The 19122-nt window shown below is 35.4% G+C and overlaps 1 protein-coding gene across 6 annotated transcripts in view; it reads right to left on the bottom strand.

Annotated features, from left to right (window-relative positions):
- Positions 1-221: 221 nt before the first annotated feature.
- Positions 222-19122, bottom strand: part of MON2 (MON2 homolog, regulator of endosome-to-Golgi trafficking) — a 67279-nt gene continuing 48378 nt past the window's right edge. For 2 of the 6 annotated variants that reach the window (XM_027887770.1, XM_027887774.1), the window contains exons 28-36: positions 17148-17291; positions 16604-16621; positions 16210-16338; positions 14220-14410; positions 6956-7016; positions 5571-5694; positions 4601-4808; positions 3718-3800; positions 222-1876 (exon numbers count right to left, since the gene is read on the bottom strand). In XM_027887770.1, coding sequence (XP_027743571.1) covers positions 1713-1876; positions 3718-3800; positions 4601-4808; positions 5571-5694; positions 6956-7016; positions 14220-14410; positions 16210-16338; positions 16604-16621; positions 17148-17291 — 1122 coding nt within the window. In that variant the 3' untranslated portion in view covers positions 222-1712. Of the gene's footprint in view, positions 1877-3717; positions 3801-4600; positions 4809-5570; positions 5695-6955; positions 7017-14219; positions 14411-16209; positions 16339-16603; positions 16622-17147; positions 17292-19122 lie in introns of those variants that run through there. The other 4 variants (XM_027887772.1, XM_027887773.1, XM_027887771.1 and 1 more) reach the window with 3 other exon arrangements.

Here is a 19122-nt window from a genome sequence, read left to right as displayed (position 1 = left end):
GAAACAGAAAGCTTTTAAAAAGGACCATAAGCTGGAGCCTTGTGGGAGCAACCTATCCAAAGCCCTGCTTTAAGAACATTATTCATGCAGGGTAGCCCTGACCAATTCATCATACCTTCATCTTGAAGCTTCTACAACTTTTACACCTATTCATATGGACCAATCAATGTCCCTTTAGCCAGGAAAGTGCAAAGCAAACAGATGTAATACCATTTCTTACGCATGATAATCTCTTTTAATATCTACAAAAGACTTGAAGAAACAAAGCCCTAAAGATAAGCTCTGAAATCCATAGGAAGGCACCTGTCTTCTTTTTTTATATATATATTTGGCCTTTGTGCTTTCACATCACAGATTAAAAATATGTGAATACAGGTGAAACATTATTGAAATCAAAATGAATTAAATAAGAGTTTAAATGCTAGATCACAAACTTTAAAAACAATACTATTAAAAGTGTTTTACTTCAATTGTGTATTACGTGAAAGTGAAACATTCACATTTACTTAATGACAAATTTTACTGCATTTCTAAATGTAACTATCTTCAAAACTACACTTCTCACGGTTTTTATCAGACACAGTTTATAATTAAAAGATTAGAACAATCTGCTTGGGTTGAAAAGACATTACAAAACAAAGCACTTAGAATTACTGAACACAGTATTACAGCCAAGTATTTTAGATATTTGAAATCACCTTTCTTGGGTCATGATTCAAAGATTGCGATACTTGCCAAGAAGGTCAAAAAAGGCTAACAATCCTCAAATATGTTTGGGTTTGTTTTTTTTTTTTTAAAGCAAGGCTGCAGCTACAAAAATGGATAGAGTTAAATAGAACAAACATCTTGAAAAAATATATTATGAAGTGAGGTATGGTAGTCTTGAAGTGCTACAGTGGATTTCTGCATATTCAAACTTATTTCAGGTCAACTACTCTGAAGTTTGAGATCAGCAGACTGTGACTGCTTGCTGCAATCTTTTGTTATATGACCCTTTGTAGATGTCCAATGGCCACAAAGAAGTTACATTCAATTAAGCAAAAATTAACAACATGATCAGATATGAATGAGCATATCTGGCAATTTAGAAGGCAAACTGTAAGTAAAAATGCAAGCATACAACTTATTCATAATAAATACATTTTCAAGCATTTGACATTATCAATATTTTAAAAAGAATTTAAATAATAAATGCAACTATTTTATACAGAACTGTACCATTTATTATACACACAAGTATATCAGTTCCCTTTGTTTACAAAGGCTGGTTACAGATATATGGAATGTTACAGTACCATCTTGCATAAAATTTTAGTACAATTCGTACTTCAAAAAAAGGGTGCAAAACACCAGCCTAATAAATCTGACTGAATTGAAATATTTTTAATTACATCATTAACACATACACAACAAGCTGTACATAAGCCCACTTTTCAATCACCACTTCAAGATACTGTAGCAAGTACATGAGATTATAAATGATTCCAACTAATCAGTTAAATTTATTAAAGGTTTGCACTGCTACTCACTCTGGAACCTTTGAGATATAGCCTATATTCACGACTTACTGAGCTCTTGTTAGTACAGTTAAAAGGCAGTCATCACAGCCAAAGTACTAGTCACAAGAGATTTCCTCAGAGAAACTTCAACCGGGAACAAACATTTCTGGATACTTTTTTTCCCTTCAAGAATAAAAAAGAAGTTTTATGGGGTCAAGACTCTCCGTTCTGTACCTTGGATGCTGGTGGATGCATGAAGTCCTTAAAAGGAACCAGTGCCTCCTTCAGAGCAGAGCACACTTCTGAGGATGAGCAGGTAATACATTCTACTAAAGTCGGGTACAAGGCAATAACTTGTGCCCATGTGCTAGCATCAACTGCAAGGAAGAACAAAACAGACTGAATCACTTACTACTGTCCAAATTCTTACAACAGATTTTTTTTCAACACCTGTATAAATAAGGGCACATTTAGCTGCCTAAATATAGGTACCCAGTGCTATACAGACACTATGGCATCCACACAGGGCACTCAGATATGGGGCGTGATTTCTGCAGGAGAGCCATATTCTTTTTTTTGCAGCCACAACTGGAGGCCAGATGGGATAATATCCATAATATGCTGCTACACACCTGTGTTTCTACACATGAGTCATTCACTGTGTTTTCTGGATGAAGAACTGACAAATTTAAGATAATACTTCTATTAAATCTGTAATGCACATGCATTTTCTGCCTGCTTTTCTCTGCTACTGACAGAAAATTGAACTGGGACGCACATCTCACTTCTGGAAAATTGTCAGCAATGAGGCCTGCTATTGATTTCAGATCATTCCAGGTTACAAGAGCTACAGAAAGCAGAGGCAGAAGCACTGGACCAAGTTTGTTAGTCCAACAAGTGAAATTAAACATTGTAGCATGAATATTATTTATTATGTCACTTCCTTGCCTATTTCTGTTTTAGCTCTGCTTTCAAAAGAAAACAAACCCCTGATTTTAGACAACATTAATAATTATCTTAAATAAACAAAATTATCACAAGGTAGAAGAAGTGGGAGTGAAGTGATTCTGTAATTTGTCCAGTGGTTCTCTTCATAAGAAGTGCACGAGAGGTTTGGCAAGCACTGCTGTATATGGACCAGGGGAAGAATGCTTCTCACTACAGGAAGAGGGATGTGGGGAACAGTCCAGCTGAGCTAGCTACTCTACCTTTCTAAGAGGAAGATCCACCAAAGCAGTACTTCAGTTGCCTTCAAGGTTTCCCAAAAGGCTTTATGCATCCTGGCATAGTTCTGCCTGCACCCTTTTGCCATCAGCCTTGGAAACCACATTATCATAACTCTGGCTGCTCAGTGATGCTGCAAATGAGGCACTGCCTCTTCCCAGAAACCCACCTGTCTGTGTTTTTCTCGAAAGATTGGTTTGTTTGTTTGTTTCAGGGTTGAAAAGGGTTATTTTTCTATTCCTCATAATATCAAAAGCAGGGAAGTAGAGGGAAGTGTTGTATATGCAATTCTGCTAGAATTTCAGAGTCTAATACCAATACTCATGACCAAGTTTTCTTGCAAGAACTCTCCACACATACACTTAAGGCGCAGCTTACAGGAGGAACAGGATACATGATTATAAATGAAGTCTTTCATTTAATTCAACCTTTTAAATATGTCTGTCAACCATTTACTTGGGCATCAATGAACTAAGACATTTTTCTCAATCCAGGGAACAGGAGGTACTAAAGCAGGAAGAGAGCAATAGCAAGACCACAAGTTTAAGTATCTACCAGCCTGTCTGTGCATTTAACTTGTACACCTGCTTTAACTGCAGAGGCCACCTACGTGAACAAGATCCATAAAGACCTACAAAGGTATAGTGGAAAATTAAAAGGATCTAGAAAGGCTTCATATATTTAAGAATTCCACAAACATTTTATGTAATCTTTTTGGTTTCTTTGTTTTTAGCAAAGGACACCATAAATTGAGGTTTTCTCTTTTATTAAACATATTTTAGGACCTTATGCTTTTAGGCATACTGGAAAAACTTTGTGGTTTTTGTTTCTGTCTACCTGCCACCTGCAAATACAAAGAATTACAAAATACTGAATCTTGCAGACTACACTTTCCTTTCAAGTTTCTGGGAAAATTACTACAGGAAATAATAAATATATCTTTGTTGCAGATATGTTACCTTGATTAGCACCATGTTGTTTAACAGTAACTTACCGTTTTCAGGTTGAGTTTTTTTAAGTGAATCTATGAGAGTACTGACAGCTTTTAAAACAAATATGATTTCTGTTACTTGCTGCCTACAAAGTAAAAAATGCAAACAGTCAACTACTCATTTTTGCCTTAAGAATATAAGTTTTCTATGAAACTTACACAACATGAAAACAACATGTAATGGGAAACAGCTGCAATGAAGCCTGCCATTAAAAGGATAGTTAGAGGTTAATGTTATCATTTGTCTTTAACCTTACCACCATCACTGCTGTTGTCTCAGCTAGGATAGATTTAAATTTGATACTCTAAACAGTAACACCATACACATCTCAATCTGAAAATACTCATATCAAAATACGTGTTTATAACATGATAATCAATTTCCACATTCATGATCAAAACCTTCAAAAGTTAAGTGAATTTCTAATAAGTTCCTATTTTAAAGAATTTCTTAGTACTTCAGTCAGTTTTTCCATTTCAAGAACAATTACTTGAGTAATGATTCACAGTGTTGCTGTTGGGATATTTTATCTTATTTTTTATAAGACTCCACATCTCAATTTAGTAACTACACATAGCTCTACTGGGAATAAAAAGAAATCAGATTTCAGAAGTATTATCCTGTAGATAGAAATGTTGTTTCAGTAAATGAAAATGTAACAATACAGAATACAACCATTATTATTTAAAGGTTTTTCAACAAAAAACTGGTACCTGTATTTTCTTTGAAATGTCTTCCCTACAAACATTTCCCTGGCTTTGAAATTTCAACACACACACACACCCCCCCCATTATTTTTTTTCATGACTGAGTGATATTTTGAATGCAAACTTCCTCTCATAAAGTCCTGGTAATATCTTTAGTTCCTAAAGAAAACATACATACCGTGGAAGAGGACATTTGCCACTCAATCTCTCATCTTCTATGTAGCGATGCAATACATCCTGTGACCTTTTCAAGAGCACAGAAAGTGCCATTCTAGAAATGTAGCCTTCCTGAGGAGTTGTGACTTTATTACTGAATGAAAACTGGAGCAGTGTTTCAAAACACACCTTAGAAAACTCCTCTCTCATTCGAATATTAATTTCGGCTTCTGTCAAAATAAAATGACATACCTAATTGTACAGTGTGCATGATGTTGCATTTTCATTGGTTTATTATAGTTTGAAAAAAGGTCATCAATCCTCTAGTATTAATAAATATCAACAGTGATAAGAAAAAATATTAAGAATACATTCTAATAAAAAATGACTGTGCAAAAATTACAATACTTCAAAAAATAAAAGATGAATTATGCAACATAGTAACGTCATGTACTTGACATTGCTTTAGTAATAAAATACATGAAATCAATTAAGCCCCAGTTCTTCAACATAAATACTAATATTTGGTACTGTACAGTCCAAATATTTTTCTATGTAATGGCTTATGTTCATTTTTATCTTTCAAAAGAGACAATAGATGATTTTTTCTTAAAGGTATCTGGTTAGGTACACCACATAGTTATGCTAAGGTCATTTTGTTTTTCCGAACAGGATATTACGTCTGTCTTAAAACTGTCTGAAACTGTTGTTAAAACTGGCATAAAGCAAAATAAACTATGTAGAAACTAACATAAGTGCAATATTATATATCATACTGTCCAAGCAGTAAGGAAATAATTTTTTAAAAATTGCAAGGAATGCTTGGCAACTTCCACAAAATACAGTTTGTAAAAATAAGCTAAATATCAAACAGTGTATAATGAATACATGCCATGGAACTTAGAAGTATTTATCAGAATAAGTAGTCACAACATTTTAATTATTTTCAAGTACACTTAAATACCCTATCTTTTGTCATGCAGGTACCATACCTGTAAAGGAGGATGACTGAGAATGTATTGAACCTTTATTGAGCATAGTCATTATCTGACCAACAAATTCCTTAGGAATAAAATTAGCATATGGCAGTATCTCTGTGCTGATAAGCTGCACCACCTAAAATAAATAAAATATATTTACACTGGCTTTCTGAATATTAAAATTGTAAATCTAGAATAAAGAAGACAGAAACATTAGACAAGAGGGACAGGCCTAATGAAACTTCACAAAATTTTCTATTGCTAGCTTTTAAAATTTGAAGATACATCCAAAACTGTGGTCTTGCATGGAACATTAAACTTGAAATAATAAACCTTTTTCCCCCAACTTCTGCCAGTTTCTGAAGGAGTTATTGCTCCACTGAAATTTGAAGTATATTCTTCAAATCAAACTTATGATAGTGAAAAGAGAAAATCTAACATTAGGAATTTCCCTGTCCCTCCCCACAATTCAATATCCTCACTACAACATTAACACACATATCACATGCTTTCAATGTAACATCTGCAAAGCAGAACAAGTGAGTTTATTATCTAAATGAGCTTAAGGCAATATACATTAACTGAAATGCTTTTTGTCCTTGTCTTGATGCTCCCATGCAGGAACAAAGAGGGTTTACAACTCCATAAATTAATGCATTAGATCTGAGAGTTCTGCTCACTGCAGGCAGAACTGCTCCCGCTTTTCATCCAGAAATCTTTCTGTCCCAGCTGCCACTCTGGAAAGATGACAGGGAATCAAACCCACACTGCCAAGTCTTCTCTGCAACTCCTTTTGCTTTGTACCCCTTATCCCTGTTCTACCACATCTCTTTGTCCTGGAGTGAAAGGGGACAAGTCCCTCTTCGTTTCAAGTATCATCTTCTCTTCATTTTCTTCAGCCTTATCCAACCAAATATTATCTCTCTACAATTACACCAATCTCTGTGCTGCACAAACACGTTCATTTATGCAGAAGCTTCTCAGTATTGAGAACACATCTGAAGGGCAACGATTTCATTGCTGACTGCCCCCTTCAACACAGAAAGCACTCACTTCAGGTTTAATTGTCAGCTTTCTCTGTAGTTTGCAATTACCTATGCAATTACTTGGCAATAACATAATAAGTAAGGATCATGTAATGTGTTAGAGGCAGAAACACATCCTGGTTTAGCTGCTCTATGTTGCTTTGAAGTTGAGAGTTTTTGGCATCCCGCTTCATACTTTTTGCATCACCCTGAAGCAGATGAATTTTTGGCCTATGAATTTCCTGTCTTTCAAAAAGGAATACAATATCACAGAAAAAATAACAAAAGAGTAACTTTTAAAAAAGAACGTAATGCAACTTGTGAATGTCACTAACTCTTTATGAGATTCAGTATATGTTACAGGCTCCTTACCTCAACATCAATACTCTCATTCTTCTGAAATTCTTGAATTGAGAGATTATCAGGAGGTGTACTAAAAATAAACATACTATGTTATACTTTTAAATTCACAACATGTGTAAGGAGATTAAGTATGGGAAAATGCATTGCATTTAAAGTTATTACATGCATCAAGTTGGTACTATTATATGGTAATAATTAACAATTGCAAGGCCAGGTTGGATGGCCTTTGAGCAACCTGATCTAATGGAGTTCTGTGACTGATATTTTAAATCACTGTGCAAGAAAGAGAATTTTGATTTTCAGTGGGACAACTGAAAAACTTTATAAAGTAAAGTAAAAAAAATTTATTTTAATTTTACATTTTCTTCTACATTAATGAAACACTTCATTAATGGAACATTACTTTCCTTGATAACTGAAATATTTGCTCTTATTCTTAATAATTTTTATTAAAAGAAAACCCCATTTTATAAACAGTAGTTTTGAAGACATTTAGAACTTTCTGCAGTTCTTCCATTATATAAAAATTAATTTTTTTTTACAAATTACACAATTTACAGATGAAATGTCCAGAAGTGATTCAACCATGAAAATTACCCAATACTTCACAAGATCCTACCTGCTTGTAAATTTGGAAATCTTGTATCATTTGATTGGAAATTTTATGCCAACTATCAGTCATGAGGTTTTCTCTGGTGACATTTTATCTCATTTACTGAGACCTCCCATGTACTTATTGGACAACCTGTTCAGTGATTTCCTTTCCTTTGCTGGATTATGCTTCTGTTGACTTATTGGGCCAAGTTCCTCAGCAGGGCAGAAAGAGTAAAGGTCTCCTACTTAGACAGTAATCAACTACTTCAGCTGATGGGCCTACCCAGGTGTTTTACTTTGAATCAGACATGGGCTTTTCAAGTTTAATTTTCAGACATCCCCTTTTATAAACCTTGGTTCATGTCTAATATTGAGTGCATAGAACTGGATTCATTTTCGACAAAATGAAACCAAAAAATGTACTCCAAGCTTTCATAGATGCTTGCCACTCTAGAACTACTCTGAAATAAAGGTCATGGGTCCTCATTGTGAACTGTTTTGCTTTATGGATACGCTTCTATGTGTCAACTCTGAATTATCTTGCTTATAACCCCATAATCATAAGATTGCCTGCTAAAGTCTACACAGATTTAAGATACAGTTAGCACAACTACTAGAAGAAAAATGGATTATGAAGTAAGGATAACCTGTGGTATGAGAATTTTCTGAGTTTCATGAATTGAGAGGCTAAAAGAACAAATCATGAAACTATTACAGTGTGGTCACCTTGCACCCTTCCTTAAGTATCCGTAAGTACCCCACTGATTTGACTTTTAACTTTTAAAAATAACTCTATGACATCTTCAAGCAGAGGAACAGTTTGGAAATTTGACCACTTGAAAGGAATGGCTAGTGATAGTGGAATTTAGATTGTCTGTGATACTTCAACGCACAGGTAGTGGGTATGGTTGTGTGTTACAATGCATCTTAAATTAGACTGCCTTTTTTTTTTTTTTTAACCCCAGAGAAACAATCCAGTTAAGTACACATGATGGTCACTACTGAAAAGAAAGGAAAATGATAGGGTTAATCTGACACAACGTTCCCTACCTAATTTATGGCAGAATAGGCAGATGTAAGGAAAACAGTGCTCTGGACTGAACAAAGAACCAAGCTGTTCTGTAAGCAGAGGAATCAGTGCACTGTTGTAGTGACAAGCAGACTGGCATCCTTTGGCTTACTTCCAAACTCCCAGCTTTTCCTCCACCCCATGTCCCTCCCCGGGAAACAACAGACATGTGGTGGGTAGTTCAGAGCTAAGCACATGCTCACAGGCAAGACAGCTGCCCATTATATGGTTGTGGACTTGTGCCAGCCTTGTCTCAGTAAGGGTACTCACCTGGGCCTGTCTTCTCCATGCCACCAGTTTTAATGGAAGGTTTAAGAACTTTGGAGGTTTTGAAATCTCATTCAAATCTGGTTAGCTTAGCTGGTGATTGTTTTATTACTTTTGATTTTTTTTTCCGCTGTTCCTATATGTTGCTGACCAAGACAAATATGATTTTTCCAAGAATAACTTTTTTTCCTTATGTTCTAGGTGTTTAGCATAAGACATCTGAAGATCTGTCTGCTCATCTACAGCCAATTTTCAGTTTAGACAATTATGACAGTAAGTACCAATGTTCCTGCTTGAAAAATAAATATATCTCCCCTCCTCAAAGAGACTTTATGTAGATAACTTCACCCTTTCTATGAAACAGACAATTGCTGCATGTATGACTAGAAAAAACACAAAGAATAAAATGTGAAATACCATATTTATCAGTGTGTATGTTAGGCAGACAAGAAGTTTGGGGTTATATGTTTGTGAGACATGGAAATGGTTTATGGCTTAAACATTGTTAAAATCACTGGAAGACTTTTGTCCACTGTAGCAAACTATGCAAAGAAGAAGCTGCTCACCGAAGCCCACCCCTCCCTGAATATGCCTACTAATTTGGACTGTGACAGGAACTTGGGATAAGATAAAGGTGGTACTGTTGTCCAGTTATCCTCAGAGAAGAATGTATCCACAGGTGTGACTGGAATGCTGAATCCAGTGTAGAACTCCCCACCCCAGGGGAGGTACTGAGGGTGTTCCCACCAAACCTATGCCCAATAAAAAACCACACACTGACTTAACACTTGGTTTTCTTCCCTCACCACATAAGACTTTCCCTACCACCCTACACTTCACTCACCAATGGACTTCTTACATCACATGAGACTTCCTTCACTGCCAAGGTCTTCCCTCACCACCCTGGGCTTCGCTCACCAACAGACTTCTTTCCTCCCCACACGGGACTTCCTCCACCACCACGGGCTTTTCCCTCACCACCCTAGGCTTCCCTTGATGGGTCCAGATTGTAGCTCACCACTGGGAAGACCACAGGAAGAAGATCAGTGGGATGCTGTTGGAATCCATGGAGTGGTGATATTTCTTCTACTTAATCTGTCCCTCTGTCTCTTTCTCTCCCTCCCCTCTCTTTTCCCTATTTTTTTCTATCTCTTTCTACCTCACATTTACTGTTAAATAAAACTCTGTCCTATTGACTTCAGCATATGGTCTCATTTACACCTTTCTTTGAGCAGAGGCATCTCTCTAATAATTTGAAAGAACCTGATCATAACAATGTTGAAAACAAAGAATAAAATAAAATGTTAAATAGCTGTTCAATCAGTTCCTTATGTGACAGAGTTGTCAACTATGCAAAACCTTTAAACAGTAATGTAGACTTTTATGATGCGTGGAAATGCATGTCATATTGAAATACATGGGAAGCTTTCACTCTGACACTTCCTAATCCATGACTGACTTTCTGAGCTGAGGTTTACTTGAAGAGGTGTTCAGATCTTTCTGTCTAGTCATCCATATCTGATCTACCATATATACCACAGATTAAGCTACGTACTTGTTCACGTAGCAAATTACTCCCAAGTAAATAGATTTTTGTAAGATGTCTATATGAAATATCTATCTAGGGGCCAAAAGCTTTGTTGGTCTGACATAATATATCCAAACTGCACAGGAAAGGTCAAGAGCCAGGGAAGATAAGCTGTGTGATGCAGCAACTTCCATAGGTACAGAGCTCTCAGCCACTGCCCACTGTTCAGGGAGGGCTTCAGAGCAAACAGGCACTTGGAGTCCTGCTGTGCACAGCAGCACTCTGTTCAAAAGCATCCTTTGGGTAAGTATTGATTTAATTCCCTCGTGTGAGCACAGACTTCTGCTCTAGTAAATTATATATATACACACATTTGTTGAATTTTATTTTATACAATGGCTTGACATGCTTCCATGAAAGCCTTTGGGAAAGAACGGTATGAAATATCGAAATAGAAGATAATTTTTGTGAATTAAATTACATGAAGTGCATTAACTTTAAATGTCATTTTGATTTATAATAAAAATCAAGATTATTGAGTCTCCTCGGCTGTAGCTTGCTTTAGAAAAAACCTAAAAAACAAAAAAGAAAAAACCCCTGAATCTTATTTGATGGAAGCTGTTAATTCTCTAAGACAGTAACATTTCCTTTTTCATTTACCTGCATTCTTTTGGCTATATGTGAAATTTCTTGATGTACAAAGCTGCAGAGACCAATTCTGCTATGCTTTTGTACTTTTTAAAAATCAGTGAGTATCCCCTCTCATCCAGCCCCATAGCTGGCTTGACAGTCTGTTCCTGTCCAAGAGATATAGGTTGGGCCATGCAGAGGAGATTCACTATTTGAAACACAGATACTCACAGTGCTTTAATTTAAGAGTTCAAACCACAGTGACCTCTTGTCTAACCAATGCCAACTCAGTTTCACTGTCAGAAGCAATATTAGGCTATCTACACATGTGATTTCTAGGGCCACAATGACTAAAAGAGTTAGACTAGGAAAACGTTTAAAATATTGATAAACATTTAGAACATCAGTGAAATAATTTCACCTTAGCCAGGTAGAAACTTGCAGAATATGCATACACAAATGAGACAATATGCACCAGCATGTTTTAATGAACACAGCTAAAGGTAAAAAACCTAACAAAATCTGTCATGCAGTGTTGCTAGGAGGACTGACTGCATTAAGGCATTAGTGAGTTTCACTGAGATGCAGGTGTTTCAATCTTATAACTATCCCAGAAGTCCCAAGTCAACCTGGAGGAATAAGGGTTTGAAGAGCAGGTACAAAAGGAAGCCATTTACCCAGCTTTGCACAAAGCCTGGACAGACAGTAACATGAAACATCTAGAACATTTAATAGTGGAAAGTGTGGAGTATGAAAATGTATCAAGAGTGAAGGAAGAAAAATAAGGGGTTTTTGAACCTTAAAGCTTCTAAGTGAAAGAACAAAAAAGTTTCCTACAACTTTTCTGAGAACACTGTCAATTATGATGAAACAGTTGATCTCTAAATCACATTTTGTATGTAAAATTACAGAATACACTCTGGTCTCTAAAGAAGAAAAACCAGACTTAAGTGAAGACAGACATGATAGGGCATCAAATATTCATACAAGTACTATTTTTCTTTTGTGTCCAGAGAATATTTGCCCATGAATGACAGTTGGCAAAAGCTATTAGAATTAATATGAACAGCGCTCATTTCTAGGAAGCAACACAGTAAGATGAAATTTCTATGGTTGAAATAATTTTCAAGAAAAGTATAAATCATTCACTGTAAATTAGGAAAAACAGACAACATATTTGACAAAAAAAGGTCATGCAGATTATAGTGGATTATCCTGAATTACACTGAAGATCTGTGATAATTTTACTTCCTGGATTTATAAATAATACCAAGAAACTGTAGCAGCGTCACTCTTGGTCAGCTAAGAATGTGCAAAATGGAAATGTTTCATCTGTTTTGCAGATATTTAAGAAGAATTAATTTACAGCAAATAGTATGTATTCCCAAAGCAACTTCTAAGTGAACATAAAATCTTCTGCAATAACGTGAAAAACCTTCATTTTCATTTTGCAAACCAAACAATGGTATTGATTATAGGGTGTTAACTGTTTCAGAATGCAAGCAGAACTACTAACTGTGGCTGAAAACAAACCCAAACAAGATACTGAGAAGATTATTATAAATTAAAGAAACAGAAAAGCATAAAAATAAAAACTTTGATGATTGAAGTGTCTTTTAAGCAGTCATGATGATCTTTTCTATTTTAAGGTCCTCCTATTTACTAAAATTTTCTTTCAAGTAAATGCAAAAATAGAAAGGTTTTTCATTTGATTGCCATGTAACCCTATTGGTGAAATGCCAAACCCATTCTTTATTACAAATATTTTCACTAACTGATGTGTCTCTAAAATTCATTTCCATTGGTATTTATTTTTTGTTTTTTGCAAGCTGCTATTTATCCATCATTAGCAAATACAGCTGTGTTTCATTGCTGATTTTTGTGTGTTTAAAAACTAAATGCATACACATACAAAGCATATTAGTGTAAGGCACAGGAAAACACAACTGTTTTCTGTTAAAAGATTAATTTGTTACTGCTATCAGCATATACAGAGACAACCAGAGAAATAAAATCTTCATATTCCACCTTGTCCTTTAGTCTGAAACACTCTCAGATGAAACACCCTTAAACTACCCCTAAAAGACGATTGTTCACAGATATTCACAGAAGATGGAAATTCCATCCCATTCCTAAGCAATCTTATACAATATCTAACCTTCCTCATAGTTTTCCTTAGTGTCTAATCCAGATAATCTTTGCTGTACTGAAATCCATTTTTACCCATTGTCAAGGGACAAAAAAAAATTCTTCTCTGGAGCAAGCTCTTACTATATTCTAAAGATTTAAAATGTCTTCCTAGTGATATATTCTTTCAGTTGAACAAATTAATAGGTTGGATGGGGCTCTGAGCAGCCTGGTCTAGTGGAAAGTGGACATGCCCATGGCAAGGGGGGGTGGAACTAGATGACCTTTAAGGTCCCATCTAACCCAAACCATTCTATGATTAAGTTGTCTGTCTCTGATTGTTATTCTTTTTCACTTCCAGACTTTTTCAACCTCTCCACTGTACATGCCCACATCTAGAGTGTTCCATTCTTGAGAGACTATGAATGTACTTATATATATAGATATATGTGTCCATCTTTCTAGTTATAAATTACTATTTAGCTACATTTTTCATAAAGTATCAAAAATAAAGCGTGGTTAATTATTAAGGCACAGTCAATTTATCTTGGGTAGAAACAAACACAAGATAACTATGTGCTTCTAAGTGAAGTGTAAGAAATAATTTTCAATAATTTATAGTAAGTGGAATATTTCAAGATGGAACTCAGGAGAAACACATATAGTTAACAATGTTCACTTTAACTAAAAAAAAAAAAATACCGTTGCAATTTTGTTCAAAGTGAAGAAAGAAACAAACTGACTACATATGAGTAACACTTTATCATATCTACAGTAAACATCCTTGGGAGTCCATACCGAACTCCTTGGCCTGTTCAGAAAGACTATGCCTTGTACTGAGAGTTCAGCTGAGCTCTTTCTTGCTCTTATATTTCACCTTTTGATTTATGCTTTTTCTACTACTTTGTAAAACTATAATTTTTTTGAAGTAGACATTTTCTCCATAATTCATTAAAATAATTTTCAGATATAAAATAGCTCTACTGACACATTTAGCGAACAAATTACTTATAAATATTTCCCTTAAAAAAAAAAAAAAAAAAGAAAATTGTGTTTACCTTTTTGTGAATAAAAAGTCTTCAAAAGTATTTGCTAGCTCTGGCCACATACTGTCAAATTTTCCAGAAGATGCATGCTGCCTTGCAACAGGTAGTCCAATGGAGAGAACTTTGAGAAGAGAGGAAACAGCTAGCTTCCATGTGCTTTCAGAAGGACAGGAGTATTTCAGACTGAGAGGTATTCTTAGTGTCTGTAAAATGAAAGTCAAAACAAAAATTATAATTGCTCAGACAAATCTAAGAGTACAGCACGTTTCTACAGAAGATCCCTACCTTTTCTGCTTGCATATGAGATGGCCTTTTAAAAATGTAATTCTGAAGATGATTTACCATATACCAGCTGGCTAAAGCACAGGTCTGTAGCCAAGTACAAGATTAGAAGTCAGAATTGATTCATTAACAATTATGCTACATACTAATTTTCTTTTTCTGTACTGTCATCCACCATTTCTGCTAAGCCTGACAAATGGGCTTTCCTAACATCTAAGAGACTGCAGGCAGTTCGTTACCATGAGTGTATTCCAGAGAATTTGGTCCCATGCCTACAAAGCTACCCCAAGTGCAAGTTAAAGAAAAAAAGTTTAATTAAATTTAAACTTTTGCTAACGAAGGTGAACTATACACATCATCACTGCAAGAAACCTGTTCATTGCTGTTAAACCACATGACATTTACAAGGAAGAACAGTTAGTGAAATTCTAAGATAAAGAGTGCAATATAACTCAAATGTAGAGCAGATGAAAACATGGCAAATTTTAAGTCTTTTAGATAGAAAGTTCAGTTTCTATAAAACAAAGTCATTAGTGAATTTAAAAACAAAAGGCACATGAACTATTTACACTATATGTATCCCTTTTAGCATTGTTAGTCAAACTGACTAAGAACCTGATACTAAGTCATTTTGGAAAACTAATTATTTAATTTACGCTTCAAATACATAGTGACTAGATTTGGGTACTACACCTAGCCCCCAGGCTGTTAGTGCAGTCTTTGATTTGAGGAAAGTGAAGGGAGGAAAGACTGACTCTCACAAGGAGTCAATTATAATTAACTCTTTATTGCCAGCTCTATTTTAGAATATTTTTTTCTGCTGCTAATTTATCATATATGTCAAATCTAATTCCAAAATCAACACTGATCTCAGAGACCTATGAAACACTAATTTAAAAGCATTTTCATCTACTGCAATGACTCACATTATTATCAACTGTGAATGTTAAAGTGGTGTTTATATCAGTTTCACTAATTCTATTAAAATAGAAGTAGAAAACAACTGCATTAAATTTGAAATATAGACATTTAATTAGTAATATAACCTACATAAAATACATTCACATTTCTAAATTTCTATACGGGCAAAACCTGATGTCAGCCAAGTTATAACAAACAAACCTAGGTCAGATATAATTTTTCCCCAGACATTTACTATCGCTTCTATTATTTACCAAATTTTTTTTTTTTCTGAAATGGAAACAAGGTCAAAAAAGTGAAAAGTTGGACAATTTCACCTTAAAGGTATATTTGCCCATCTGTAATATTACATAGTTACATCAACACACAAAGTCATTAGAAGCAAATGAAAAAAGTAATAGCTAGTAATAGCACAGGCTCCTGAATATATGTGTCAGTCTACAGAAACTGGTCTTTGGCCTTCAAGGCCATATGTACTAAGAAGCCTACTTACCAGACTCAGGTGCATAATACTTTCAAAGATTAAAATTTTGAGGCCTAATGCATTAGTTAATTTTTATCTTAACACTGAAATACTGATGCTGACATTATCCAGCTAAGAACAATACATATAGCCTAATCAATAACCTTGTAACTTCAAAAGAAATTATTACCTGCTGCTTATCTTCATAAACTATCTCTCTGTTTACTATAGCTTTAGGTTTCTGAGAAAGTGTTTATAAACACTAGCTGAAAATAAAACTCATGATTTTCAATATAAACTTATTAAACTCAGAGAATATGCAGGACAAATTTCTACCTTAATAATGTTCTGAAGAACTTTCTCCGTTACCACAGCTTTATGGCAAGCTGTCTTTTGGTATAAGTCCACCACAACTTCCAACGATCTCTCAGCAAATGGTACATAATTCAATGCTACCCATTCCGCCTAGGAAAAGAAATTACTAATTACTAAACTATACGCAAAAACATATTAATTAAGGAACACAAAGTGTATGTTTTGCATTGAACTCTCAGTTTAATGCATGCAAGGTTTGCTAAGAATATGGTCCAAGCAACAAAACTGCAAATACAACGTAGTCTGGCTATGAAAATGTACTCTACATTGAAGTAAAGTACATTTAAGTAGGAGAAATGTTGCAGTCTAGGCAAGACAACTACATTAGGACAATCTTTAAGGAAATTTAACTCACCGGTGCAAATAGTTGTATCTAGTGTGATTCCATTGTGTTGCAGGACAAATAGAATAAGAAAAATTAATACATACATAATAGTTACCTCTTCCATTACACTGAATCAGATGCTCATGCTTAGTGAACAGCAGTGTACACAGATAAAAAGAATTACTGAACACGTCCCATTTCTTTACAGCACGTGCAATTCAAAAATCTGCAGCTTGAGGGAATTTTCTCCATTCAAAATTATCCTGTCTTTGTATTAAATTTAGTACCACGTGTAGGACAAATTATTTTAGATTAATTCACTGTACAAATTCAGAGACATTCACTATGTCTGGTGTCCAGGCAAGACCTTTCCTACATGAAGGAATAGAAAGTACAAAACCAAAGAAAAATGTAAAGGGAGTAAATGAAGATAACAAAAGCACGTAAAAAAACTTACTACACAGCATGCACAGTGAAGTTTTTACAGATTGAATAAATGCATCTTGCTGAATAACCTGTATATGAAGCTCAATGGGATTCACCAGCCAAGTGAAACAAATTTCGAATTAATTACCTGATTATACTTTGCATTTGCAATGTGCTTCGTTTCCAGCTGTCCATACTGTGGAGGCTTGCAAGAAAATTCTACAAAGGCCAACAGTTGGTCAAAGATTGCAGGATACATTATCTGCATACTTTCTGAGCCCACACATATAGCCTATACCAAAAGAAAATACAAAAGCTTTTGCAGTCAACATCAACATCAGTGCAAGGAACACCTAATGAAAAATCCCCATATAAGACTATGCAAGATTCATGCTGTATAAAAGACAGTGGATAGTTCTAACAGCTTAAGGAAAGTAAGTTTTCTTATTTCATTAAAGTAAATTAAGTGGCAAGATACCTGAGCATATACAGTTCAGTAAATACAGCTATCTCATCCAATGAAAGAGATTTATTTTCTTTACTAACTCTACTTTGACATGCCAGTAAAATATAAGGCTTATATAAGTCTTGTATATAGATCTCAGCCACATTTTCTTTAAATCCTACTTCAAGAAACATTTAAATCTCGGAAGTAAATCATACAAGGCTTCAAAAAGTAGTTAAAATAGTGTCTTACAGAAAGGAATATAAAGAAAATGAGAATTATATTATTTTGGTACAGCTGCAACTCATAATCTTGCTTTAAAATGGAAAACATTTCAGGAAGGGTGTACTTAGATGATGTCAATGAAATATCATGTTGTCAGAAGCTAATGATTTCCAGTTGCAATATAAATCCCAAGGAAATCTTATGGCATTTATTTTCAAAGCTAGATACAATGATTCTATGAAGTTACTCCAATAATTTTCTGCTACTTTAAATACCTTGCTTTACTTCCCCAAGTCTCTCCTCTCAAAGCTTCAAGAAACAGTCAATTTATTTCTCTACAAAAAGACTTTGTGCTTGTACTATCATTTTTCTGTGGGGAAGAATCAAATGCCCTTTTCATTAACCACAGATCATCCATGAGAAGTTGTGGCTGAACTCACTCAAGGTGATAACAGCTCTGAAGCTGTTTGAGCACAGCCCCCATGCTGAAGCCACATCAGTAGTTGTGTGAGTCAATGGGCAAGGAAATATCCTGAGTCTCCAGCCATGAAAGGGACATGCCAACAGGGGCTACAGGCATTCATCACTACATCACCTAAAGCTGCACCTTCAGGCAATGGACAAGTTGCAGCAGAGGGCTCCATGAATCATCAGTGGCCTTTTTCTTTTTCTCACCTTCCTACAATTTAAAATGCATGTCTAATGCTCAAAAAGCTTAATCAACATTATGAATATAATGCAGTACTCCTAAAAAAGCATACTCCTTTGGTGGTACTCGAGTTCAAAACTGTACTGAACTCCTAGAAGGATGCTTGGAAGCTAGGTACTCACCTGCAGAAGACTATAGGGTTAATTGCTGATTTAAAATTATTCAACACCCTGTAAAACAACTTCATCTGATCTGCTGCACTAAAGTCACTGCACTAAATTTTAACATGTTAATGTGAGATTACACCTATTTGAAAAGGTCTAAAAATGATTCTATATACCAACAAATGGATTAGAAAGGGAAAAAAAAGCATCCACAAACTCCTGGGTAATTTCTGCATACATGTAACTTACTTGCAGAGATGCAATTTACATTACCCATACAAGACTATTTTAACATATCCCAGGGAGCATTACTGGGACCAGTTCTGTTCAGTATCTTTATTGACAGCCTGGACAAAGGGATTGAGTGCACCGTCAGCAAGTTTGCAGACAACACCAAGTTTGGTGGGAGCATTGATCTGCTGGTAGCAAGGCTCTGCAGAGGGATCTGGACAGGCTGGATCAGTGGGCCAAGGCCAATTGTATGAGGTTCAACAAGGCCAAGTGCCAGGTCCTGCACTTGGGTCATGACAACCCCATAAAGTGCTACAGGCTGGGGGGAGAGTGGCCAGGAAGCTGCCCAATGGAAAAGGACTTGGAGATGCTGGTCAACAGCTGCCTAACATGAGCCAGCAGTGTGCCC

This window comes from Empidonax traillii, unplaced genomic scaffold (assembly GCF_003031625.1).
Source record: "Empidonax traillii isolate 1590-97213 ecotype Southwest subspecies unplaced genomic scaffold, ASM303162v1 scaffold221:size740363, whole genome shotgun sequence".
In the NCBI taxonomy this organism is placed as follows: Eukaryota; Metazoa; Chordata; class Aves; order Passeriformes; family Tyrannidae; genus Empidonax; species Empidonax traillii.
This window is presented reverse-complemented; position numbering and strand designations above follow the sequence as displayed.